The sequence below is a fragment of the Herpailurus yagouaroundi genome, unplaced genomic scaffold (genome assembly GCF_014898765.1).
Source record: "Herpailurus yagouaroundi ecotype Mexico unplaced genomic scaffold, PumYag 200, whole genome shotgun sequence".
NCBI lineage: Eukaryota > Metazoa > Chordata > Mammalia > Carnivora > Felidae > Herpailurus > Herpailurus yagouaroundi.
This window is the reverse complement of record NW_024412431.1, coordinates 4,708,436-4,731,787: the sequence shown is the minus strand read 5'-3', so window position 1 is coordinate 4,731,787 and position 23,352 is coordinate 4,708,436. Positions and strand designations below refer to the sequence as shown.

Here is a 23,352-nt window from a genome sequence, read left to right as displayed (position 1 = left end):
CCGCCCACCAAGGACGAGTCGAGGAGGCCCGGGATTCCTGTCTTGTGTGTGTCTCCCCCACCCAGGTGCATCCAGCACCTGTCAAGGTCCCCGCTTTCAGCAACTTGGAGACAAGTACCTCCAACATTGGTGTCTGGAGGCAGGGCACCCCCTAGTGGCCATTCCCAGCAGTTCAAGGGCCATGGTGTCCGAGGTGGACAGGGTCAGTGGCTTCACCATGGTACTGATCAGGCTCTGCCTTTCCTTACGCTTTGGAACCCCACTATTCTCGGAAATGATATTCTTCCCGACTCGTAGGGCCACTGTGACACGTGTTGTGACAGGTATAAAGCTCTCCTCTTGGGGCTTGCCCAGCTCTCAGCCCTATTATCTACACTACTGCAAACGGATGAAACCAGCAAGCACTCCCATTCCACCCCTCGCTTGAAGCTGTGCCGGGAGCAGCCAAGGCTGGAGCTTTTCTGTCCAGGGATCAGGTGGTCCTGGTTCGGGGCGGGGGAGGGGGGTAGGGGACACACCTCAGTCTCAAAATTTGTGTTATTAAAAAAAAAAAAGGAAAAAGGAAATACAATATACGGTTCAATAAATAGAAAAAAAAGTTACAAAATGACATGATTTTGTCCTTAGTTACAAGAGGAGAAAAGACAGAAGGGGTGGTTGGGCTGGGACACTCTCCCTCTTCCTCCCTGGGCCAAGGTGGGAAAGGGAGACCCAAGAGAGTCAGCAGCTGAGATTGAGACACAAATAGGCTAAATGAAGGGAAATAGGGAAAGGGAGAGAGTAAGATGAGGGGAGGAGCAGGGACACAGAGCAGGAGAAAGAGAGAGAGCCAGAGTCGGAAATGCCAGGATGCCAACCTGTCTCCTTTCCAGATCTGGGGCGGGGAGTCCCTGGCTCTCCTGCGCTCGTCTCCCCCCCCCCCCCCCCCACACACACACCAGGTTTGGAGGACAGTGTGAGCCTGGCTCAGTTCCTGAGTTGTATCCAGTGACTAGCAGGTAGGGGGAGGGACAGTAGTGACCCCTTGAGCCTGCCCTGGGACCTTGGCATCCTCGGGAATGGGAGTCCTGGCCGGAAGGGGGTGAGGTATGTGGCTGAGGCCTGAGGCCTCTTCAAATCCTTCAGTGGGAATGAGCCATTGGTCCCAGCTGGGCAGCCTGGAGGAGGCCCTGGGATGCAGAACGGGGCCCCTGAGGCAGTGAGGGGAGGGTACAAAAGGAGATTTAGATGCCCTAACAGGAGTACCCTGGCCACCCAGAGTGGGGTGTGGGGCGGTCTGCTACGCTGGCTTTCTTTAAGAGCCACTTTCTGGAATGTCCTGCCTCGAAGCTCCCACCCCCGCCCCCAGTCCAAGCCAGGCCTGCCTGTCTGGGGAGGGAGAGCTTGCCTATTGCTTTTGGGGTGCCCAAGGCGGGGTCATACCGGCTGCCCAAGCACACACCCCCTTCCGGGCCCCTGGGTGGCGGTATGGCTTCCGATCCTCACGTCTCGCACTCACTTGCACACTCCTAGGCACGCGTGTGGCAGGAGGTCACCCCCCTGCCTCCCCCCCACCCCGCCCCCCCAGCAGGCCTCCAGGGGATGGCAGGCAAGATCTCCTAGCTGCGGCCGGGCTCCTTCCCTGACTTAATACTGAAACGCCACGTGGGCCTCCAGCGCCGAGGCCCTGGATGAGGCGCTGGTGCCGCGGAGGCAGGGGTGAAGGGGGCCGCAGCCCCTCAACCGAAGCGCTCCCGCACCAACAGCATGAGCTTTTTCTTGCCCTTGTAGGTCTGTTTGAGGTTCTCCAAGAACTGGGCGAACTGCAGGTGCCCGTCAGGCGCCAACAGGAAGGTCTCACGGGCCTGGCCTAGGAACTCAATGAAGTCACCGTAGTGCCGCGGGCTGATGTGCGTGAGGCGCGAGTGGCTGGTGGCGATGTAGGCCGCCACCGCGGCGTCCAGGAGCTGGCAGAGCGGCGCCCGGTCAGCGCCCAGCGGTTTGGCGGCCCGACGGGCCCCCAGGGGCCCCAGGCCAGGTGCCGAGAGGGTCCAGCGGCGCAGGATGTCAGAGAGCATGGGGGCGCAGTGTATGCTGCGGATGATGAGGGGGACGATGGCGGAGAGTTCGTGGCGGCCCAGCGAGTGGCTGAGCGAGCAGGCCCAGAGCACATCGTTGACGGCGGGGTGGCTGTCCTGGTTGAAGGCGATGCTGAGCTGCGCCAGGGCCAGCGTGGCCAGCTTGTACGCCCGCAGTGGGAGGCCACGGTGCTCCATGTAGCGGGCCACGGTGAAGAGGTGGGCGTGGCCCAGACCCCCGGCCGCGGCGTCCAGCACGATCTGGTAGGCCGCCTCGAAGGCCGCGTGGTTCTTCTCGCACAGGGTGAGGGCGGGCAGGGCACAGTTCTGAGGGTCTTTCATGGCGCACTGCAAGGCCAGGGTGCGCGCACAGGCCCAGAGCTCCTCCCGCCGGGGCGCATCCAGCTGCAGCCGCGACAGCGTGGCGTGCGTGGTGCCTGTCACCGCCACGATGGTGGCAGCCTCCACTGGTGTGAATAAGGAGTACCAGTTCTGCATGATATTCATCAGGGCCTGGGGGCCTGGGGGGAGGCAAGAGGGCAAAGCTGGCCGGGAAGAAGGGCGGGGACTCCCAGGTGCGGGCACGGGTTTGCCCTGATGCGCCGTCCCCACCACCCAGGGCTGAAGACACAACCCCTCTGCCGCCACCCCAAGCCTGACGGAAGCCGCACCCCACCTTTCCAAAGGAGCGGGGAGCAGCGGGGCTGGGTGGGGAGAGGGCACGCTTTGGAGGTGCTGTCCCTTCTCCAAGCCACTTTAGCCTGGCCGGCTTCTGGGCCTCTGTCCAGCTCTGTCCCCCCACAACCCCCATCGCACCAGCCTGGCCCTGAGCTCGGGCTGGAGTCACGGAAAAGGCCCGGCCTCTCTCTCATGCCTGCCTGCCACCATAGGGAGACAGACGGCAGGTTCACTGGGGGACTCTCACCAATCTCTGTGGCACAGCTGACCAGCCAACGCACCATCTCCCTCCGCCTCCAGGTCATGGTGTTCAGGGTCATCCGCATCACCTGCAGCGTGGGAGGGGACAGGGAAGGGGATCAGGGATCCTGAGGGGCCCAGGAGACTCGGAAATTAAGGGCTGAGTCAGTGAGCCACACAATCTGGACACGTGGCCTTGCCTCCTGGGGCCTTAGTTTCCTTGTCTATAAAATGGGGATTAAAGGGGCGCCTGGGTGGCTCAGTCGGTGAAGCGTCCAACCTCAGTTCACGTCATGATCCCGCAGTTTGGGGGTTCAAGCCCCACATGGGGCTCTGTGCTGAGAGCTTGGAGCCTGGAGCCTGCTTTGGATCCTGTGTCTCCTCCTCTCTCTGCCCCACCCCTGCTCATGCTGTCTCTCTCTCTCTCAAAAATTAAAATAATAAAAACACTAAAAAAATAAAAGGCTCCTGCACAGTACTGGTTGCTTCAAAGCGCTCAGCCCAACGCCAGCCGTTACTGTTACTGTTATTGTTAGTGTTATTCTGAGGCCCCACGGAGCCTACCCCAGACAACCAACCAATCTGTCCTTTCTCTCTAGAAAGTTCCATGCTCCTGTCAGATTTCCCCCTGGAGGCCCAAAGCACCTGCCCCACAAGTCCCACCTTCCCTGCTTGCCTCTCCCCCCAGCTCCCTCCCCAGGTCCTGTCTGGGGGCTCTGCCTTCTGAAGGCTCCTAAACAGTGTGTCACCTAAGGGACCCCTCCCTGCTCTCACCTCCCACATACCCCCTGCCATGGCTCCACTCCCCCACAGGAGGTTGTTCTGTTCTGTTCGGGGCTAATCCCGCCTTCTGCAGCCCCCCTGCTTGCCAGTTCTGGGAAGGTCCCACACCATCCTGCAAGCCTGCCCCCAACTGTTCCCTATCCTCCTATTTTACTTCGCAAGCACTCTGAGGCCCCGCCCCCTCCGGGTCCCACACCCTGCTTTTGACTCCTTACCTCCAAGCTGCACCCCTGCTGGCCTCTGACTTGCCCCAACAGGACAGCCCTTGCCCGGGAGGCCCCTGGGGACGGCCCCAACTCGCAGGCCCGGCCTCGAAGACCTCAGACTCAGAGGTGGCTCCTCACCTCCAGGACCCTCCCCCGGGCCCCGCCCCCTCCGCGGTGACCTTTCCTTCCAGGCCGGTTCCCAGCAAGCCCCGCCCCCAGGCAGGCTCCTTATTGGCTCTGCTCCCTCAGCTTCAGCCCCGCCCACCCAGGGGCCCTAGCCGCGAGCACACCAGCCCCAGGCCCCACCCCAAGCCCAGCGCCCTAGGCGCTGCTGCTTTTTGTGGCCCACCGGCTCACCTGCGGGACCCGGGACCCGCATCCTTGTCCTCAGTCACACCTCCAGAAGTGGACTGTCACCTTCAGACTCTGCCACAGAGTCCCTCACTCACAAGCCCACCCCAGCTGGTGACCCTTCCCTCATTTCCAGACAGGGCTCCTCGCGGCCCTGCCCCCAGGTGTCGCTCACACGCAGGCGGGGCCTCAGGCAGCCTTTCCCCCCACCCACCCCTCCCCCGACTCCCGCCCACCTGCAGGCCCAGTTCCAGCGCAATGCCCAGCAGCGTGGTGTCCGGAGGCGCGCTGGCAGGGGTGGCCGTCTTGCAGGCGTCCTGGGCCAGCTTGAAGAGCAGGGCAGGCGAGTGGATGTTCTGCTGGATGGAGCCCAGCACCGCATGCAGCCACTTGGGGTCTCCTGGGGTGAGGGAAGGAGGAGGGCAGGGTCAGCACACCTGGCACCAGACCCTGCTGCCGCCTGACCTGTTCACACAGCTTCCTCCCCACTAGGTGCACCCGTGTGAGGAGGGAGAAGCACCCGGCAGTGGTTCCGTAAAGATCCAGACCACTCTTGGTACTCCTTCACCCAGCGGGACAAAGCCACAAAAGGACCCCTCATTGTCAAGGGCATTGATTCTGGACCTAGAGCACCAGGGTCCCAATCCCTGCCTTGCCATTCACTAGCTGTGTGATGCTGAGCAAGGCACTCCACCTTTCTGTGCCTTGGCTGCCCCATCTGTAAAATGGGTTAAACTAACACTATGGTACCTGCCTCACGGGATGGGGAGTCCACACTTGAAAAGCTTTAACAGGGCAAGAGCTATAGAAATGTGAGCTTTTATTGCTGTTATTATCGCCGGCCCCGATCCTACAATTCTGTCGCTCCACTTTCGGCCACACGGGCCTCCTCTGTTCCTCAAACATACCAGGCACAATCTAGCCTCAGAGCCTTTGAACTGGCTGTTCCCTCTGCCTGGAATGCTCTCCAGGCCTGGACTGCACCCTCCCCAGATTCATGGTGAAGCCCGGATCCCCAGGATGATGGTATCTGGGGGTGGGGACTTCTGGAGGCACTGGGTCCTGAGGGTAGGGCACCGTGACGGCATCAGTGTCCTCCTGAGAAGAGGAAGAAATTGGAGCTCTTTCTCTGCCAAGGGAAGACACAACAGGAAGGGGGCCGTCTGCAAGCCAGGAAGAGAGTCCTCACTGGGAACCGACCAGGCTGGCACCCTGATCTCGGACTTCCAGCCCCCAGAGCCGTGAGAAAATAAACGTCTGTGGTTTGAGCCCCCTGGTCTGTGGTTCTGTCATGGAGGCTCCAGGTGACTCGGACAGCAGATATCGGCCATAGCTCAGGCCTCTTGGCTTAAGCATTAGCCTGCTTTAGGCACCTCTTACTCTCTTGCTTACTGAGTAACGTAACTGTTTACCTTGCGCGTGGTCTGCCTGCCCCCACTAGAACGTAACATCACAGGGCGCGGGATTCGGAACTGTGTCGTGTGTCCCTAGCGCCCGGGGCACTGCCTGGGCCATCTAGGAAGTGCTCAAGGAAAACTGAAATCTGATGAAGGAGTAAAAAGGAGAGGGGAGGCGTGACAGAAAGGAGGAAAGAGAAGGCAGAGGGGGACAGGGGGCAGCCGCTGTCCTCACCCTTGGCAGCTGTCAGCATGGCAGAGGCCAGCTCGCATTGGCGGGTCTCCAGGTGGCCAAGGATGAACCAGCGGGGGAAGCGGTTGCTCATGATGGAGTCCAGCGGGTTGGGGTGAGGTTCTCCGGCTGGAAACGCGGTCTCCAGTACAGGCAGCCTGGGGCAGGGGACGGGGAGGGGGAGGAGCGCAAGATGTTCACCAAAGTACTGCTGATGACCTTCACAGTTGATTAAATAAACGATACTCTATTCGTATGCCAGGGCCAATAAAAATGTGAGGTTATTTGTGTCCTGATGCGGCCCCTGTTAGCCTTTCTGTCACCCCTACTCTGTTCCAGGTACTGTTCCCCTCAATGTACCTCAAATACAATGAAGCACAGTCTGACCTCAGGGCCTTTGCACATGCTGCTCCCTCTGCCTGGAACACTCTTCCCCAGACATCCTTACGGCTTCTTCCTCACCTCCCTCAAGTCTTTGCTCAAATATTTTTCAGTGGGCTCTTCCGTGGACCCCCCCCCCCCCCCCACTGTGTGAACTTCCCACTCCCATCTAAGTTGTCAGATGGGATCGACAGCACGGAAGAGGAGTTGAGACTATTCTGGTTTCAAATATTACTGAAGTTTCCTCAACATGTGACTCTGGACACACTTTAAGTGTGTTTACGTGTAAAATGGGGTCAACATACTTATTTCTCTAGGTTGTTAAGATTACACGAGGTGATGTGAGCCATGGATTTGGACCAGGGACCGGCACCGTTTCTTTGCACGAGTCTGGACAGCCGGTATTTTTGGCTGTGCAGGCCATTTGGTCCCTGTCCCAACAACTCTGCCACTGCCACATAAATTAGCCACAGACGATACATAAATGAATGGGCGTGGCTGCGTGCCAATAAAATTTTACTGCTGGACACTGAAACTTGAGTTTCGTATACTTTCCATGGGTCACAGAATATTCTCTTATTTTCAAACACTTAAAAATGTAAAACCCATTCTCGTCTCCTGGGTTGTACGGTAACAGGTGGCAGGCCGAATCTGGCCCATGGGCTGTTAATTTGCTGGGTCCTGCTTAGATATCCACAGCTCTTCAGAGATGATTCTTTCCAAATATTCTGGAAAGATGCACCCTAAATGGGATCGTCTGAGATTGGGGACAGAATGCACTTTATTTGTTGGGCATGGCTTAGGACACAGAGGGCCTCTAAAAATTCCGCTGGGGCTCCCGGGTGGCTCAGTCAGTTGTGTCCAACTGTGGATTTTGGCTCAGGTCATGAGATCAAGCCCCACGTCAGGCTGAGCGTGGAGCCTGCCTGAGATTCCCCTCGCCCCCTCTCTCTCTCCCTCACCCTCCCTCTGCCCTCCCCTGCAGGCACTTTTTCTCTAAAAGAAAAAAAAAAAAAAAGTGCAGGTGCAAGAAAGAGATACAGGATGCATCATGGGTGTAAAAGGAAGACCAACTTTCAATTTCCAGACCATGGGTTTGCCGAAATCTTGATTCTTGTGGGTTAGATAAGCAGAAAGTGGTGACACGGCTTGCCTCGGAAGAGATTTGGGTAGGTTGGGACAAAACTGTCTAGAAAAGGACTCTGAATTCTGTGCCGTGTGGGTATCTCTCAAATTCAAGATCATAATACCCATGCATATTTAATAATCAAAAGCACAGGGCAACCGGGTTGCCAGCGTGAGGGAGACTGAATTAAGCAGGCTGTGAGTTCAGGCGGGAGGACGGGGCTCCAAGGGCGCCTCTCACCCTCCAGTCCGGCCCGGTCCCCTGGGCCAGTCCCCAGCCGCCCCTTCTCACCTCATGGCTCGCAGCGCGAGGCGGTAGGCCAGGTCAGGGTCGTGGGGCAGCAGCGCGGTGAACAGGTAGCGGGCACAGGTGTGCATGGGCACGCTCTCCCGGAAGAGCACCTCTCCGAAGCCACTGAAGGGACCCGCTGCAGGGGCATGCTGAGCTCAGCCCCCAGGTGAGGGCTCCTCTCCGCCCCTCCCCAGGCTCTGAGTTAGGGGGTAGGCTGGCCCCAGGACAGAGGGGCAGGGGCTGGGGGTTAAAGAGGTCCCGGAGATGGGGGTGCAGGGCCGAGTCAGAAAAGCGCCGGAGAATCCGAAGAGGAGACCCGGCCTCCCCCTTGGTAGGAGGCAGGACTCAGATATGAGACGGGGCCGCACCCGCTCCAGGGGCGGGTGGGGGCCTCAGAAGGCAGGGCCACGGGCAGAGCCACTGAAGTCCAGCTGGGCATCAGGGACCAGACTCCTCGACTCCAAGGTGGGAGAGGGGCAGCGCCTCAGAGGCCACAGCGGCTACTGGCTGCCAGAACTTTCTCGGGAGCAGGGCCAAGGGCCGGATCTCACCTTTCAGGCGCTGCCTGCCGAGCTGGGAGCGAACTACGAGGGCCGAGAGCCGGGTCTCGAGATCCGGCAGCAACCGACCACCGCAGGTGGGGGGCGGGACCCCGCCTTCAGGAGCGGGCCGGGGGGGGGGGGGGGGGGGGGGGGGGGCCTCACCTTCCAGCAGCAACCCGGCCTGTCTGCGCAGCACCTGCACCAGCCGCTCGTCCAGCTCCACCTCCTCCAGCAGGGCCAACAGCTGCTCCTCGCTGCGCACCACCTTGTCTTGGGCGTACAACCCCTCGGGCAGGGCCCGCTGCTGCCCCAGGCCCAGCAGTGCCACCTCGAGGGCCAGCGCCAGGTAGGACTCCCCAGGGCTCCCGGGCACCGGCACGTGCTGGTAGGCCACCTTCCGCTTCTCGGGGCCCGAGTCTGTGGGACACGGGTTTCAGGTTTCAGGACCCGCTTCCTGGGACCCCAGCGGCTCTTCACCGCAAGCGGGGGGCCTGGGGGCTTAGGTTTAGGGGGAACCCAGCGGCCCCCAGCTCTAACCAGACACTTCCTACCAGCAGACACGTAGGTCTTTGGTGGCCTCGGGGTCAGGAGAAGCGGAGTCTACGGGCTGCTGGCACCGGTTAGGGGGTGTGGCCAAGGATAAGGGTGCGGCCCCACTTTCTTTTCTCGGGGTGCTGGGCCGGGGAGGGTGGGGGGATGCCCCTATTCCTCCCAGGGGCCCCAGTGTAGGCACCTGGGTAAAGGGCGAGGGTTTCCTCCTCCAGGCGACAGGCCTCCAGGAGCGCCCTGCAGAGGCAGCCAATAGGGTCCAGGGGGTGGCCCACCCAGCCTTCCGTGTTGGTGATGCAGGTGGTCCCTTTCTGCAGCAGCTCTGCAGGCAGTATGGGGGGGCTCAGTGCCTGCCCCTCCACAAGCCTAGTGTGGGGGGGTTCTGCCCTTGAACCCCTAGCCCGGCCTCCCAGCGCCTGCCCACTGCCCACCCACCCCGCGGCCATCTTCTCTGCCCCCTGAGCTCTGTAGCAGCCCTCCCCTCCACAGCCTTGGCCTCCTGTCCCACAGCCAGACCTAGGCCTGACAGGTCACAGGATGAAAACTGGGTGCTTTCTGAAACACCCAACCGGTGCCACTCTCCTCTTCTTAATCCCTCCCATCATTTTCCATCTCACCCAGCTGTCCCGACCCCACGTGGCCACCTGCCCCATCCGAAAGCCCATTCTCCGATCTCCTCCCACTCCTGCCTCTGGGATCCTGCCCATGTTGTTCTTCTCCCTCCTGTTCCCCGGGAAAACCACAATACATCCCTAAGATGTACAGCTCTCAGTGGTTCTGCGGCGGGGCGGGGTTTCTCTGTGCCTCTAGGCCAGGCCAGAACTCTGCCGGGGTCCCAGATCCCCCAGGTTCCCGTTATACCCTGGGTTCAATTTCCTGCTAAGTTGCCCTCCTGCCTCCCCATAGCCAGTCCACAAACATGTTCTTTTTTTGGCCCATACACTGTGGCTTTTTTTGGTCCCCCTAATACGAATTTGAATTTGGTGCCCATGTTTTAAAATTTCAGTAAATTGGAGCCCGTGGGTGGCTCAGTTGGTTAAGCGTCCAAATTCGACTCAGGTCATGATCTCACTGTTGGTGAGTTTGAGTCCTGCACCAGGGTCAGCGTGGAACCTGCTTCGGATTCTCTCTCTTCGCCTCCTCCCCGCCCCCCCCCCGCCCCGCCCCCCCCGCCACTCACTGTCTCCATCCCCCAAATGAATAAACTTAAAAAAAAAATCAGGGGTGCCCGAGTGGCTCAGTCCGTTAAGCGATCGACTTTGGCTCAGGTCGTAATCTTGCGGTTTGTGAGTTCAGGCCCCGTGTGGGGCTCTGTGCTGACAGCTCGGAGCCTGGAGGCTGCTTTGGATTCTGTGTCTCCCTCTCTCTCTGCCCCTCCCCTGCTCACGCACTATCTCTCTGTCTCTCAATAACCAAATACACGTTAAAAAAAAAAATCAGTAAATTTGCACATCATACAATCCAGATTTATGGCCTGTCTTGAAAATCTGGGCACACTGGGTCCACGTTCCTCAAAGACTTGTGGCTGGTGCACCCATCCTGTTCCACGGGAGCTGGAAGCTTAGAAACTACAAGTCCCAGGCTCCTTTGCGTGAAGTGCAGAGGCTGGAAAAGGATGAGGCTCTTCTGCAGCCTCCATGAGCAGGTGTGTGACTGTGCAGGGCACAGACACAAGAGCTTGCCAGAAGGTTCCGAGTGTCCTCCTGGACGCAGCCCACAGTGCAGCCACAGGCTGCTGAGCTCAATGTCAGCAGTTTGCTGTAATCCCTGTACTTCAGAAGTTCAGGTTCTTGAACCTAAGCAGTGGTATCCCTGACTCTTAATGCTGCAGCCCTTCCAGTAGTTTTGTGAGGCCTCAATCCCCTGTATTAAATTCTTTTCGGTTCCCGACACCTTCGGCTGATCTGGCTTTCCCGGTGGGACCCCGAGCGGTACCCACAGGTGTCAGGGTTGCCACAGTGCCCAGCAGTCGGCATTTGTGTCTAGAGCCCCAGGGTAGTGTGACAGTCGTGGCACCCACCTTTTTTCTGCTGCTTGTAGCTTTCAAGCTGATGCCGTCGCTGCAGCCGGAGTGAGTTGACTATGGCCCCTGCCAGCCGCAGGGCCTGACGGGGGTATCCATGGGCACGCAGGGTGTCCACTCGGGCGCACGCGGTGGGGAAGGGCTCACCCAGCCACAGTGGGCGGCCCTGGGGGTCAAAGGTTGGCTTTTCACCGCCCATGGTACCTGTGAGGCTGGGGCCGTAGGAGTCGCTGGCCAGGATCCTCTGCAGGTGAGTGTCGCTCCAGTGCAGCGACCCAGCCTGCAGGGCGCGGCCGAAGACGGTGTGGCGGGAACCTCTAGCCCCCACCTCCTCTTCCTCCTCCTCCTCTGGGCCTGCGGGAGAGGCGCCCAACATGGCCTGGTAAGGGGGCCTAGCACTCGGGGCTGAGGCCAGCTCCCCTGACTGGGTGCCAGCTGGGGACTAGACTCTGGGCTCAGTGATGGCTCTGTTGGAGGAGCTGTTATAGCCCTTCATGCCAATGGACAATGGAGGTGGAATAACTGTCCATTGGTCTCTCTGTCCGTCCTGCCCCTTCCCTGGACTCCATTCCTCTTTCTCTCTCCGTCTCTACCCCCACCCCCATTCCTCACTTTCTCCTCTCTCTCTTCCTCCGTCCCTCCATCTGGACTCTGCCTGTCTCTCTCTTCTCAATAGCTTTTTCCTTTTCTCTCTGTCCCCCCACCCCTGCCTCCATGGCCAGGAGAGCAGCCCAGAACTATAGGCGCCTTAAACATTCCACTTCCTGTGACTCAGGCTGCCTGCCGCCCCTGCCTGGGCACTCCCTCCCTCCCTCCTGCTGGCAGGGGCTGGGGGACCCTCTGCTCTCCCCCAGAGCACCGTGATGGGGAGAGACTGGGCACCAGGCCAGCTTTTTGCAGTGGGAATGGCAGGGACCCCTCTCCTACCTCGGCTGAGGGTCATGGTGGGCTGCAGGCTGGGCTCGTCAAAAGAGTAGTTGCCCTCTTCCAGCGGGCACACGTCCAGCTTGTCCCATTTGCCAAGAAGCTGCAGCCAGCTCCCTCGCTCCTCTGGTCTGCAGTGGGGGCTCAGGACGACACACACCCACAGGGCCCCTGGGGAGGGAGGGCGGGTGGTCAGTGTGGGCACGAGGCAGGCTCAGCGTTCATGCCAATAGGAACGGGCACACACCTGTGGAGTGCCTAGTGCGAGCCGGGCACTGGTCTCTGCTGACCCCTCATCTCCAGCCTCTGAGGTTGCAACTGATAGTCTTTTCACCTTACAGCCCAGAGAGGTAAAAGCAGTTGCTCAAGGTCACACAGCTGGGAAGTCAGGACTGGAACCCAGACTCTTCCTCTTGCTGGTTTTTTTTTTTTTTTTTTTCCCCTATAGCACTTATCACCATCTGTTTACAGGGGTCAGCAAATTACCGCCCGTGGATAAAATCGAACCTGCCACCTGGTCTGAACGGCCCGCGAGCTACGACTGACTTCTGTGTTTTCAGATGGTGAGGGAAAAATAAATCAGAAGATTTTGGGACCTGTGAAAATTACGTGAAATTCACATAAATAGCCGCTGTAAACAAAACTGTCTTGGGACGTTGCCACGCCCATCTGGTGATATGTCAGGGGCTACTTTTCCACGACGACGGTCAAAACTGAAGCTGTGACAGAGACCAGTGTCCCGCAAAGCCAAAGCCACAGACAGTCGCCCTTATGGAAAAGGTGTGGTCAGAGGGGTTGGTAGTATTTGATAGGATTTTATAGTGTTTAGTGTCAGCTCCAAGAGGGCAGGTATTTAACCTTTGTTTTCTGCTGCAGCCCCAGCACCCGGTACAGTGCCTCTTACATCAGAGGGGCAAATGAGCAGAGAAAGGATTCAGGGGCCAGACCCTAATGTCAGGGCGGCCAAGACCTGGCTGCCAGGGCCGCCGCGGAAGCGGGAGCCCCGGGTCCAGTGCGCCGCCTCGGAATAGGCCTTACCCAGCTCGTCCCACAGCTGCCGGCACTTGTCGGTCATGCCAGCGCCCTGCTGCCGCCACAGGGCCAGGCGCGGGTCCTGCAGGAACTGCTCAGTCATGAGGATCAGCATGCGCGCCCCGTTGGAGTCCCGCATGCGCAGCATCTCCCGCACCTGTGCCGGGATGGGGGCGGGGCGGGGTGGTGAGGAGGGGGCGGGGCGCCGGCACCTCCCAGGCCCCGGCCCCGCCGCGCCTGCGCAGCACCTTGCAGAACATGGAGCGCAGCTGCTGGCTGGCGCCGTAGTAGCCGCCGTTGGATAGCAGCTGCTTCACCTGCTCCTGGATCTGCTCCTCGTCCAGGTGCCAGCAGTTGGCATCCTCGATGCCTGCGCCCGCTGTGGGGTCTGGGGCACCTGCGGGGACGGAGGAAAAGTGAGGCCGGGGTTTCCAATCTTCCACCATCTCCCATCTGTCCACCACCCTCGGTCTACCTTGATCCTAATCAAAGCCCATCCCCCCTCACCGATGCGGTCAATACCACCCACTCCCCATTCACCCACCATCCTACATGATCATTCGCTCACCCAACACCCCACCATTCCCAATGGCCCATCCATCTCCCTACCGTCCATCCTACGCCATCCTCTCCCAGCCCCCTGTAGCTCCAAACCCTCCCGGAGCTCACAACGCCTCCTGGTCTGTCTCCCACCCGACACCCACCCACGTCCACATACCCTTCATGCCCTCCACCTACCCACACGCAGGCCTGCTCCTGTGATCTTGGCGCACCCCCACCCGGGGGCTGAATCTCCCGGTTGGCTGATTTCCAACCATTCACTCATCTGCCCGGGGCCAGGTCAGATCCAGGATCTGCACTTAACTGGGTGTGTGACCTTGACTTCAGGCCATGGCGCTCTCCCCACCCCGACTCAAGGATCCGGGGGACCTAAGGATTCCATGGCAAATGCCTGCCTCGAGGCCACCGAGGTGGCTGCAACTGAGGCCGCGCCGCCCCATCAGGCCCCCGGGTGCCCTCACCGTGCACCAGGTTGATCTCGGAGCCCAGCAGGAGGATCTCATCAGCCAGGCGCTGGGCAGTGGGCAGCACCTCGGTGTGGTGGGCGCTGATGAGGTACTGCACGAACTTCTGCAGCTGGTCTCGGTTCATCTGGGACAGCGTCTCAGAGATGGGCAGCCGCAGCTCCACCTGGCGGGCGTGCCGAATTCGGTAGAGCGACAGGGCCACCACGTGGGCGCAGTAGAAGAGGTCCCGGTTGTCACAGCCGCAGCTCACAGATGTGATCTTGCAGCGGTCAAAGCTGATGGAGACGTGGTAGAGGCGCTCGGGCTCTCCGGGGCCCCCGGGCTCCCGGATGTTTCCGCTCAGATGGAACCCTAAGACCAAAGCCAAACCAGCCGCCCGCTGTGTCACCCGGGAGACAGGGGTGCTGTCCATGGTGCAAGGCAAGACCCGGATGCAAATCCCCGCGGAGTAACCTAGAGCAAGCCACTTAACCTCTCTGTGCCTCGCTTCCTCATCTGTCAAATGGGAGTGAATAGTGACATCTTCCTCATGCCTTTGTGATGAGGATGAAACGAGCTAATGCTTGGTAAATGTTTAGAACACTCACTGTAGGTATATAGTAAGTCCTAAATAAATGCTGGCTCCTGTTCTAATTCTGAAGAATATTATAATGATGACGTTGAAGGTGGTTTTCTCGGCCCTTGGGTTACCGTGGATACAGCCTGGGCTCCGGGGGCCCTGTAACTTCCTGGGAAGATGACAGAGGCCTATGACACTTGGGGGTGAGGGGCCGATGTGGCAGGCGAGGGGCCAGGTCATCCCATCACCCCCTGCCCCTCCCTGGCCCCTGGGGAGCCCAGATGCCAGGCTTATCCAACTGGTTGGGCAGCTCAGGCCCCAGCCGGCCCTGGCTGCGTCACGCAGAGAGACAGTGGCACAGAAACAGTGGCTTCCTCATACCGGCTGAAGATGGCCGAGCCTGGGGTGGGCTGGGCCATGTCCAGGCAAGGGGGCCTCCAGGCTGCCAGGGTTCAGGGAGGACCGTCTTGGCCAAGCCCCTGCCTCCAGTTAGGAGAAGCGGCGCTCCCACATGAGAGGTGTAGCTTTCCAGGGCTTACCCGCTTTCTGGCTCGACCTCTACTTGTCCGCTCCTGAGCCCCGCTGCCTGAGGTCTAGAATCGTCTTTCACCTCTACTTCTAAACCTCTGCCCCCTACCCTCACCTGGACCCCACTGCCTGAGGCCTAAGACCACCCCTCACAGCTGATCTCAAGCTTCTACTCTAGGCCCCCACCTTAGCCTCGATGCCTTAGGTCTGAGACCGCCAGACCTCTGATGAGAGCTCCCCCGAGTCCCTCTGCCTGAGGTCCAAGACTTCTTCTCACCTCTGGCTCTAGATCTTTGCCTCCAACCCTCACCTAGCCCCTGTGTCCTGAGGTCTAGGATCATTCTCACCTTTGGCTCTAAACCTTGGCCCTAAAGCATCACCAGGTCCCTCTGCCTGAGGTCTGAAACTTACCCTCCTTCTTGTTTACAATTGCTCCTTGACGCCTGCCTCAGGAGCGTCCTGGCTGAGGACTCCAGGGCCACCTTTGCCTTTAGCTCAGAATCCCGTACCCACCCCCAAGTGGACTCAAAGCCTGAGGTCTAGGGCTTTTCATCACTCTGTCTCCACCTCTACCCCAATCCCCATAGTGGCCCTCCACCTAGGATCTAGAAATAGCCTCAGCCCTCAGCCCTCAGCTGGTCCTTGCTGCCTAAGTTCTGGGACCTTCCTTCCCCTGCCCCTTCTAGTTCACCATCCTTCCTCCCAGCCGCATCTAAGCCCGCTGCCTGAGGTCCAGGCAGATCTCTGATCCTTAGCTCACAATTTCTTGCATAATCCTTCTTGGGCATGGAAGCCAGACATCTGGAACCTCCCCTCGCCCTGGCCCAGGCCTCCCTCCACTCCCTCCTCCTCCTCCTCCTCCGCGCCTGCTCTGGACCTCCTGGCCTCCCCGGCAGGGGTGGGGGCCAGCACTCACCCACTTGCAGCACTCGGTCTACGGCCCCGCTCTGCAGCAGGTGCAGCCCGCGGGTGAAGGGCACCCGGGCATCATGCTCGCCCTCTGGGGGCTGGTAGCCCAGCGACGAGTACATACATATCTCCCGCTCGCTGCGTGGGAACGACCAGAACACAATGCGCTTCTGGACCGGCTCTGGCACCCGGGAGAACCGCTCCTCAACCTGCGGGAAGGGCCGGTGGGTTAGAAACCCCGGCTCGAACCCTGGCTTTTGCCGCTCGGGAGTATGACTTTGGGCAAGTCACTTTGCCTCTCTGTGCTTGTTTTTTCAAATGTGATGTGGGGATGTTAACAGCACTGCCCTCCTGAGTATCACGAGGATTAAATATTCATTTACATATGTAAATACGTTTACAATAACTCCTGGCCTGTACTTAGTGTTCCAGAACTTTCTGCGACCTCCCTCCTGGATACCAGGTCCGGGGGTCCTGCTGTAACATAGACCCACCTCCAAGGCTTCGAAGGGGCAAGAGAAAGGGAGACAAAAGTGATAAGAATAGTGATCAGGTCTCCATTTTCTCAGCCTACACTGTGCTAAATGCTTTATGTATGTGATTTCCCATAATTTCCATAGCAACATCTCAGTGATACTAGTTATCGTCCCATTTTGCAGCCTGGAGACTCTGAGGCTCAGAAGTGGGGTGAATTCACTTGTTCAGTCTCCCAGCTGGCAAGCTCCAGCTACCAAGACAGGCTCTGTTCTCAGTTTCCAACAGCCCACAGGAAGGGAGGGGTGTCCTCGTCACCCCGTGGGCTCTGGGCAGTGAACCAAGCCTACTGAGCCTGCGTTCCAATCCGGGCTTGCTAACTCACGGGCTTTGTGACCTTGGGCACGTTTCTCAACCTCTCTGTGCTCCAGTTTCCTCAAAGTGGGAGGGAGAACGACAAATCCCAGAGGGCTGCAGAGGACTCCATGAGCGAGAGTTTTCCTAGCACCAGGCCTGACCAGGGCAAGGTACGTGGGAGACCCAGAGATGGTTTAGGATTGTGAGGGGTGGCAACCTCCCAGAGCCCCCAGTCCTGGGTTTCTGGGGGAAGTGGGTGGGCCAGCGACTGGCTGAGGCCTTGGGGGTGGTTTGGCAGATGACTAAGGAGGGATTTTTCCAGGCCGTGAATCAGAGCCTGCCCCATCCCCACTTGGCGGCCCAGACTCATCAGTCCTGCAGACTTCCTAACTCCGGAAAGGCCAGGGAGCAAAGAACACCCCTCAAAGCCAGACAGAGGACAGAACCTATGGGGGCTGCAGAAGGCTTGGTCAGATCCAGGCCACATCTTCACTCTCCAGAGGCCGACTCTGAGGCTGGAAAAGGGCACTCTAACCTCACCAGCCCTGGGGCATCGTGGCAGAGCCCTCAGAAACTACAGAGGTAGGGTTCCAGTGCACCTGTCCAGGTACTGTGACCCAGGCCTCGCCCTGCTGCTGATCCCCTGCAAGGACTGGGATGGCTGGGGGGTGGGGGGTAGGGGTGGGGGCAGAGGGAGGGTGAGCACTGGGGAAATAGGGGGATGTGGGAGGGTACCCTCACCCTGGAGGGGCTGGGCAGCCCCCGGTGGGAGGTGGTCTCAGAGGGAGGGGGGGCAGGACCCCAGGGAAGGAGCTGGAGGAGGAGGGGGGTTCCCCAGGAGACAGGTGGGTTCTGGAGGCACGGATCAGAGACAGAAAGGAGTATCTTGGGGCTGGGATCTGTAGAAATGGTGTGGGGGGGGGGGGCTCCCCGGGGGGTGTGGGGCAGCGATCTGGGGTGTCCAAGTGGGGGCGGCTTACAGGAGTTGGAAAGCGGAGTGAGGATTGAATGGGGTGCTGAGGATGAGGTGGGAAGAGAGGGACTACGGGGCAGGAGGAGAAGGAAAAGGAAGTGTCCTGAGCTGGGATCTAGGGCGCTGAGGGCATCTCTGTTCTTGTGGGCTGGAGGGCAGGGATGGCAAAAGGAATGGGGGCGGGTCACAGGGCTTGAAGAAGTGAAATGGGAGGATGCGGGGGTGTTTCGGGGCGGACTTAAGGATCCTGAAGGGGATCTCTCTCTGGGAGTGTCTCATGTGGGGGCAGGTCCGAGACTGGGGGTTGGGCAAGGGGAGGAGAAGGCAAGTCGGAGAAGGGGCTGGGGGTGCGTCCCTTCCCCCCTCCACCCCCCCGCCCCCGTCACCTGCTCGAAGGCCCAGCTCTCGGCTACTCGCTTGGCGCTGAGGTCCAGCAGCGCCTCGGGCCGGCCCCGGCCGCGCACGGCCCCGGCCCCGGCCCCGGCCCCGGCATCGCGCTCCTCAGGTCCCACGGGGCAGCCCCGGCTCCGCTTGGCCGCAGGGGGGTCCATCGGCCGGACCGGGGCCGGGGCGGGGCCTGTTGGGGGGTCGGTCCGATGCCCGCTTTGCTTCGCTTCGCCGGATCCCGCGCCCCCTACCCGCCTTCCAGTTCGTCTTCCGCGCTCGGCCGCCGCGGGACCCCAGCCGCACCCACCCCCGCCCCGCGCCGGGCCGGCCGGGTGATGCGGCCCCTTTAAGACTCTTCACAACAATGAAGCTGCCTCAGTCGCCGCTTTATCCTCCGCCGTCGTCCCGCCCCCGCCGCCCGTCCCCATTGGCCCCCCCCTCGGCCTCCGAGGCCCTCCTCCACCATTGGCTGCACCTCCAGACTCGTCCCTAAATTCTCGCTGTTCGTTCGTTGTATGTGCTGCCTGTCTTTTGGAGGAAACCCAATCAGAGAGCTCATCGGGCTGCGCTGTCAATCATGGGGCACCTGCGGCCAATCACAGTAGGAGGACCCCCGCGGCGCAGGCCGTACGCGAAGTTTCGGGGCGGGTCCTGGGTTCATTCACAACATTCCTCTCCCGCCCCCCTCCGGCTGGACAGCGCGCCCCGGGCAGCTGGGGCTGCGCCCACACACGGCTTTGTTTACTGAGGGTCGCTTCCGGGCTCCGCAAGGGGACAATCAACAAGGCTCGGCCCGGGAGCGAGACTGAGCGGCGGGATTCCAGGGCAGCAGCTCGGCCCCTCCTCCCTCTGGCCTGTGTGATGCGAGAAACTCTCTCAGCGTCTCTGGGCGCGGAGTCAAGTTTTGATGTTCTGGGGGATGGCGGGGCGGGCGGGGGGCGGGGAGGATCACAGTCTCCTTGACGGGTTTTGACCGACTAAAATGGCAATTTCGTAAGATTAAACTAATACTTGTCGAATCCGATCACCTCTAATTGTTTTTCCGACCCATTTTGTCCTGGACACCGTCTCTCGCCCGGAAGCCGCCCTTGGTCTTGATCGCCGGCCCCGCCCCCACGGCCCACGCCATCCTTCCTTTCCTCTGTCCTTAGAAAACCCGACGTTTCCCCTTCGGCACGCTTTTCGCCATTGTCATTACGTTTCTGCCTGTGTTTTAGCAGCTGTTTAGTTTCTGGCTCTTTCCTCTCCACCGAGACCCCCGGGGGCGGTCGTTTGTGTAATTGGTGCACTGCTACACCGCAAGCACCCGAACAGCAGCCGGCATACAGCAGGCAACCCGTAACCTACCGACTGAGTCAACTCAAACTCTGTTCCCGTTCCGCTGAAATGTCTACAAAGCAGGAAACACCGAAGCTGGCCCTTAAATGGCCCGATTGCTGTCCCCAGTCTCCCCACCCCATATGGAAACTGGCTTTTTCCTTCCAGGAATTTCCAGCTGCACTTTCTGGCCAGTGCCCAACCCACCATTCAGTAAACTCCCTCCGACCTGTGCTGTCCAGTAGGGTCACCACTGGCCACAAGTGACCTTTGAGCCCTTGAAGTGGGGCCGGGCGGAATTGAGGTGTGCTGTAAATGTAACAAGATGGATTTCAAGGACTTAGTAGGAGGGCCACCTGGGTGGTTCAGTCGGTTAAGCGGGATCTCACAGCTTGTGAGTTCGAGCCCCACGTCTGGCTCTGAGCTGTCCCTGCTTCAGATTCTGTGCCTCCCCCCTCTGCTCATGCTCTATCTCCTTCTCTCCCTCTCTTAAAAATAAATAAACGTTAAAAAAAAAAGTTGCTTTAAAAAAAAAGGACTTAGGGAAAAAAAGGCAAAATATTTCACTAAGAATTATTTATTTAAAAAAAATTTTTTTAACGTTTATTTATTAAAAAAATTTTTTTTCAACGTTTATTTATTTTTGGGGGGACAGAGAGAGACAGAGCATGAACGGGGGAGGGGCAGAGAGAGAGGGAGACACAGAATGGGAAACAGGCTCCAGGCTCTGAGCTCTCAGCACAGAGCCCGACACGGGGCTCGAACTCACGGACCGCGAGATGGTGACCTGAGCCGAAGTCGGACGCTTAGCCGACTGAGCCACCCAGGCGCCCCAAGAATTCTTTATACTGATGTGTTGAAATGGTAATATTTTAGGTAAGTTTGGGTTAAATAAAATACATGATTCAAATTAATTCCACCTGCTTCCTTTTATTTTTTTATATTTTATTTGGCATCAGGACACTTAAAGTTACACAGGTGACATGCATGGTTAACTTCTATTGGGCAGCAGTGGTCTTGAGACACCACAACCTGTCATGATAGCAGCAGCAGGAACAACGTGGATAAGAATGTGCTCTTCCTGTTCTGGCACATTATCACTTTTTTTTTGGTTAAGTTTATTTACTTTGAGAGAGAGAGAAAGCACAAGCTGGGGAGGGGCAGAGAGAGAGAATCCCAGGCAGGCTCCACACGGTCAGCATGGAGTCTGAGGCGGGGCTCGGACTCCCTAACTGTGAGATCATGACCTGAGCCCAAGTCGAGAGTTGGATGCTTAACCGACCGAGTCACCCCGGTGCCCCTAGCATATAATCGCGTCTAAGCCTTCCAACAGTGCTGCAAAGTGGGGCTCGTTGCCTCCATTTCTCAGATGAGGAAACTGAGGCTTGGAGCGGGAAGTGCTTGCCCGAAGTTACCCAGTCTGGGATGCCCTAGACTTATTGCCAGAAAAGTCGAGGCAAAGACGGACCGATGGGGAAGGATAACTGGACTGTGGGGAGACATGGGGAGGATGAGGAGGGACTTCAGTGAAGCCCACGTTTCAGGTGCTCCCCTTGCCAACAGGACCCCCAGAGCCACCCTTACCCGTGATCCTCTTCAGCAACTGGAACGTGGCTGTGTCAGCTAAGCCCAGGTCCCGGTCCCTGAGGAGGATGCTTCAGTGGGTGTCGTCCCGAGACGTTGAATCAGAGAAGTCACCCCAGGCTGCTCTAGTGGGTTAACCATAGGAGGAATGGAGACTAGGGTATCACAGAGTGAGGATGTTATTTTATTCTCTGACATTAGATATTAATACTGTCACCATCCCCATCAGGCACAGAAAGGCCAGGTGAACTTGCTCAAGGTCCCCAGCAGGGAAAGGATAGGGCCCCGCCTTCAGCCTTCAAGCCCTGCAGGTGGTTCTGTCACATTGCTGGGGATCAAATGCACAGAGTCTGGGAAAACACCAACATTCTATTCCATTTCCCTGATTTTGCAGAGGAATGAGACCCAGAGAAGGTCAGAAAGTTACCCCAGGCCACGCAGTGATCCCAGGAGAATACATGAGGTCCGAAAGGCCCCTGGGAATCTCTTGGCCTGCTCTCCTCCCAGCAATGCTTTTGGGAGAGGTTGGGAGCCAGGTTCCAGACATTCACATGTCCTCCCTTCTCCATGCAGCCGGCGAACTTGGGCTTCAGAGAAATGGAAGCCACGTTTATCCCGCCAGGCCGCTGTGAGCTCATTGTCTAGGCATCCACAGCTCCTGACCCCAAACCCACATGTATTTGAGACCCGTGGGAAATAGGGTGGCCCCGGCGGCTCAGACGAAGGGGGATAAGGGCCCCCAGCTCTGTGGCCACCCCACCCCAATTTTTCCAGGGTCCCTCCCTTCTGCCAGCCCCCTGCACAAACCCATGCCCTTGTTGACTCAGGCAGGAAACCAGGCGGAGCAGTTTCACTTCCTGGTTCTGATGCAGCCCCTCTGGCCTGTCCAACTGGCAAGATTTACTTCTTCCATTTCTTTTCTTCCCTTTTGGAACACAGGTTCATGGGCTGAATGTCAGGGCCCCGCCAGGAAAAACGGGCATTCAGGCGGAAGGGGACGATGGAGCAAGACAGGAGAGGCTAGGGAAGGAATAACTGTATCTGAAAAGCCACACTTAGTGACTGCTCTGGCCCCGGAGAGAGGGCCAGGGTGGCGGGCAAGAGAGGACCGGCTGAGTGGCTAGTCTCGGGCTCCAATCTTTGGACAAAGGCAACTCTCACAGCCCTCAGGCTCCAGAATTCTCCTGAGGGAGGGGTGTTAAGATCCCCATTTAGCAGATGGGGAAACTGAGGCTCAGTGAAGTGACAGGACTCGCTCAAGGTCACACAGCCAGGAAGTGGCAGAAACTGACCCTGAACTCAAGGTGGAGGTATTTCCCAAAGTCTGGGGCTCTTGGTTTCAGCACCAATGGGGGGGGATTTCGTGGGCAGGTGGAAGGAAGAGCAGAGAAGGGAAAGCCACGCCGCTGGCAGAGGCGGTTTGGGGAGGCTGCGGGGGTTGGGGGAAAGGGGAACAAGTGGATTGACATTCCAGACCTCAAACCTGTTGCGCCTGAATGCCTTTTCCTCGCCCCTGGGGTCCTCCTCACAAGGGCTGGCGTCAGAGGGACAAAGGGAGCAGGTTCACGGGAGTCCCTGGCCCGCCGGGGCGCCGCCAGCCTCAGTGGCGCTGGCCTGGATTCGGGGTGCCTCCTGGTGGCCGAGGGAGGCACCAGAGGGCCCTTGGAGCCCACCTTCCCCCAGTCCTTGCCCTTCCAAGATTCCAGATAAAGGTTAAACGAGAATTTCCCAAAGAGGAAGAAATCATGAGCCTCGCGGACATATAAAGACGGACCCGTGTTAAAACGTTTATTGAGGGGCGCCTGGGTGGCGCAGTCGGTTAAGCGTCCGACTTCAGCCAGGTCACGATCTCGCGGTCCGTGAGTTCGAGCCCCGCGGCAGGCCCTGGGCTGATGGCTCAGAGCCTGGAGCCTGTTTCCGATTCTGTGTCTCCCTCTCTCTCTCTGCCCCTCCCCCGTTCATGCTCTGTCTCTCTCTGTCCCAAAAATAAACAAACATTGAAAAAAAAAAAAACACGTTTATTGAGCGCATGTGGGAAGCGGGCAGATGTTCTACGCGGTTCAAAAGAGAGTCTGGAGAACAGGCACTTTTACATATCAGACTGTTTACCCAAATCCACGTGCAGATGGGGGCAAACTGTTACTTTCCACAGGGGAGGAGGGTTGTCAAAGAAACCTCTCCCGGACCGGATGGGATTTGCACGTCTACAGATAAGAGTGGTTTTATAGTGCTACCAATTGCTTACAATTTACAGAGCTGAGAGTTCAAAGACAATGCTATGAATCACATTAACCCGGAAGGGTGTGTTGTATAGAGATGATGCACTGAATAACCAGAACTGATTCATTGAAATGCAAAATTTTCCTTGCAAAAGAAAAGAAAAAAAAAAAGAAACAATACATTCCTTCCTTCCTTCAATGAACA

General features: G+C 58.6%; 1 protein-coding gene across 1 annotated transcript; it reads right to left on the bottom strand.

Annotated features, from left to right (window-relative positions):
• Nucleotides 1-592: 592 nt before the first annotated feature.
• Nucleotides 593-18,435, bottom strand: ZSWIM4 (zinc finger SWIM-type containing 4). The gene is made up of 14 exons (XM_040450095.1): nucleotides 18,027-18,435; nucleotides 15,844-16,045; nucleotides 13,835-14,191; nucleotides 13,061-13,209; nucleotides 12,819-12,969; nucleotides 11,784-11,951; nucleotides 10,854-11,210; nucleotides 9,018-9,155; nucleotides 8,447-8,701; nucleotides 7,743-7,878; nucleotides 5,948-6,102; nucleotides 4,552-4,715; nucleotides 2,983-3,064; nucleotides 593-2,578 (listed from the first exon to the last, which is right to left on the bottom strand). The coding sequence occupies exons 1-14, from the start codon at nucleotides 18,189-18,191 to the stop codon at nucleotides 1,719-1,721; spliced, it is 3,339 nt and encodes a 1,112-aa protein (XP_040306029.1). The 5' UTR covers nucleotides 18,192-18,435; the 3' UTR covers nucleotides 593-1,718.
• Between the last annotated feature and the right edge of the window lie 4,917 nt (nucleotides 18,436-23,352).

Coding starts and splice junctions, on each gene's coding strand:
- ZSWIM4 (XM_040450095.1), bottom strand. CDS start 18,191: ATGGACCCCCCTGCGGCCAAGCGGAGCCGGGGCTGCCCCGTGGGACCT. Junction 14,192..15,843: donor AGACCGAGTGCTGCAAGTGG/GTGAGTGCTGGC, acceptor CTTTGGTCTTAG/GGTTCCATCTGAGCGGAAAC. Junction 7,879..8,446: donor GGCCGGGTTGCTGCTGGAAG/GTGAGGCCCCCC, acceptor ATGCCCCTGCAG/CGGGTCCCTTCAGTGGCTTC.